General features: G+C 34.5%; 1 protein-coding gene across 1 annotated transcript in view; it reads left to right on the top strand.

Annotated features, from left to right (window-relative positions):
- Nucleotides 1,763-2,575, top strand: part of LOC109840446 — a 24,559-nt gene continuing 23,746 nt past the window's right edge. Inside the window, exons 1-2 of the mRNA XM_020409103.1 lie at nt 1,763-1,977; nt 2,109-2,334. Of these exons, the coding sequence (XP_020264692.1) occupies nt 1,811-1,977; nt 2,109-2,334 (393 nt within the window). The 5' untranslated portion in view covers nt 1,763-1,810. The remainder of the gene's footprint in view (nt 1,978-2,108; nt 2,335-2,575) is intronic.

Genomic DNA, 2,575 nt, shown 5'->3' with positions numbered 1-2,575 from the left:
AAGTTTTCAGTCAATATTGCCTTTTGGGGGGGACTGTTAGATATTTTGTTAAGAAAAGACAATTTTGCCTTCATGAATAATAATAAATTTTTGTAATTAAAACATGTTTTAATTAGCAATTAAAAATATGTGTAACGGCCATATAATTATGGGGAACGTTACAAAATTTATGACGAACGTTACGGAATTAATTACGGGTTTTGTAACGTCTTTTCCAACCCTATATATATATCCATATGTTGAGCTCAAAATAATAAGGAAAAATATACAACAAGTTTCTCTTGTTTTTCTTCTCTCCCCTACATATTATTTTCATCTACATTTTAGTTTTTTATGGGCAACTTCATTCATCTGAGCTGAAGCTCTGCACTCTCGCCCGAGTGTAGAGGCCGGCCGTTTCCGGGGGTTTTTACCGCTAGGGGAAGGGAACCATCTGCGCCAGGGCGATAGGCGGGTTCTCAATCTTCTAGGGCAGTGTTTACACGACTGCTCCCGTTCAGGCTTGATTTTCTTATCTCTTATTTATTTTGATTTTGGATTTAATTCATGCTATAATATTAATTATTTGATAAATTCCCAACAGTTACAACATAACTACGAAGTTATGATGAGGGTTGATGATTATATTTTAATATTCTAATAGAAAGAGCTTATCGTTAAATAGTTACAGCGTAAGAAATCAATACTATAGTCAAGTAATATAGGTTACTTGTGGGCCAAAGTGTGAAATAACTAATTTGCACGCTCCTTATCGCTTCCAAAAAGAAGAGACGATCAATGTATAATGTTAACAATAATTTGCCAATATATGTGAGAGTGAGATATTTGTTTGTTATTAAATATTCTATTATTACGCTCTTCTCNGCAGCTCTAGTCGTGTCCCACAAAGGTCGTATACTCCAGTCATGTCCCACAAACAATATGCGCTATTTGATTGTTATATTTCTCCTTCCCATTTCAACTCAATTAGGAAGATTATCATCAGAGCTAGATATCATCATTATCTCAGGTCCTTGACAACCAAACAAAATTGGGTGGAATCTAATATTATCATCCTGTGTGATCTTGAACAAAAAGGGGTTATAAGTCTCAATTATATCTTTAGTTATATAATGCTCACATGCTTGTGTCTTTCTGTTACGAAGTCAATTAAGACATCTAAATTGGTGACTGACAACTGACAAACGAATGAACAGATTTGAAGTCAATTGGCCATAATCAAAGATTGAATCACCGCTCTTTCTCTTCCAGCATCAAAATGCTCACCAATTAATTACCTCAAATGTCATAAATAGATGTGTAAGTTTAATGATTTTGGTTTTTTAATGGAAACTTGATAATTCTAATTAGCTTCATGCAACATTATAATATATAAACGTAAAACGAAACCATTAAATTTGTACATATTTTTCTTTGACTTTTTTTCCGAAACACGTACTTCTATGATACTAGAAGTTGTGAATATCACTTTGATTAAAAGGTTGTTTAATTCATGTAAAAATAAAAAAAACGATTGCAACTGTAACATTAAACCGCAAGGAATTTCTATAATTACAATTTCAATTATAATTTTTAACGAAATAGATAGTCAGTAAATAGATTTGGAAGCAATTTAGTCATTAACGAAATTAACGAAATAGATAGTCAGTAAATAGATTTGGAAGCAATTTAGTCATTAACGAAATAGGGTTCCTAATCAAGAGGACCCGAATCCAAATCGGACGTAGCGGGTTTCTAGAATTCGATTCGTCAGGCTCGTAACCAAAGTATCGCCTCGACGATAACACAGCAAAAACTGAAAGAGGGGGAAATGACCCTTGCTTCAGTCCCCATCACTACCTTCTTCTCCTCTACTACGAGCTCCAACTCCATCCCTGCACGCCAAAAAAGAGCAATCAAGGTTAACACATGTAGCTTCAGAGATCGCCATGGCCAAAAGCTTCAAACCTCTCAACAAAAACCCAAAGCGCTTTTCAGGTCAGTTTACTCAAATCATAATTTTTCCTCATTAATTAAGGATTTAAGATAATGGGTTCTTCTAAAGTTGTGATTTTGTTGCTACTCATCAAATCTCCACTAATCCCATTACTGTGGACTTGGCTGTGCAGGATTTTGCTCGAGAATTGCTTCAATTTCTTTGTCTCTGGAATCTTTGTGTCATCTAGTTTTCTTGATCCTGTTTCTTATGCTCTTGATAATGCAAAGGTTAAATTGAATCACCGGTGCCAAGATGTTAGTGGTTACTATTCGGGCATTGATGGGTTAGAAGGAGCTGCGTTGATGAAGGAGCTAGGTTCCTTGGTTTCTGATCACAAATCATTGGCTTATAAGGAGGTGAGTCATGAGTGGGCTTTGTGTGCAATCCTTTTGGGGATGAAGGAACATTACTTATAGTGTTGATCAGGATTTATTGATAAACTAGTGGATGGTTTTAATTCTCTAAGTTCCTGCATCTCAAGAATTATGATGCACATAGATTATTCGTGAATAATGCAACTAGATGCTACGTTCAATTTGTTCTAGCTTTCTTACATTTCCTTAAAAAAATATATATATATATATATATATATATATA

The sequence above is a fragment of the Asparagus officinalis genome, chromosome 5 (genome assembly GCF_001876935.1).
Source record: "Asparagus officinalis chromosome 5, Aspof.V1, whole genome shotgun sequence".
Taxonomy (NCBI): domain Eukaryota; kingdom Viridiplantae; phylum Streptophyta; class Magnoliopsida; order Asparagales; family Asparagaceae; genus Asparagus; species Asparagus officinalis.
This window is presented reverse-complemented; position numbering and strand designations above follow the sequence as displayed.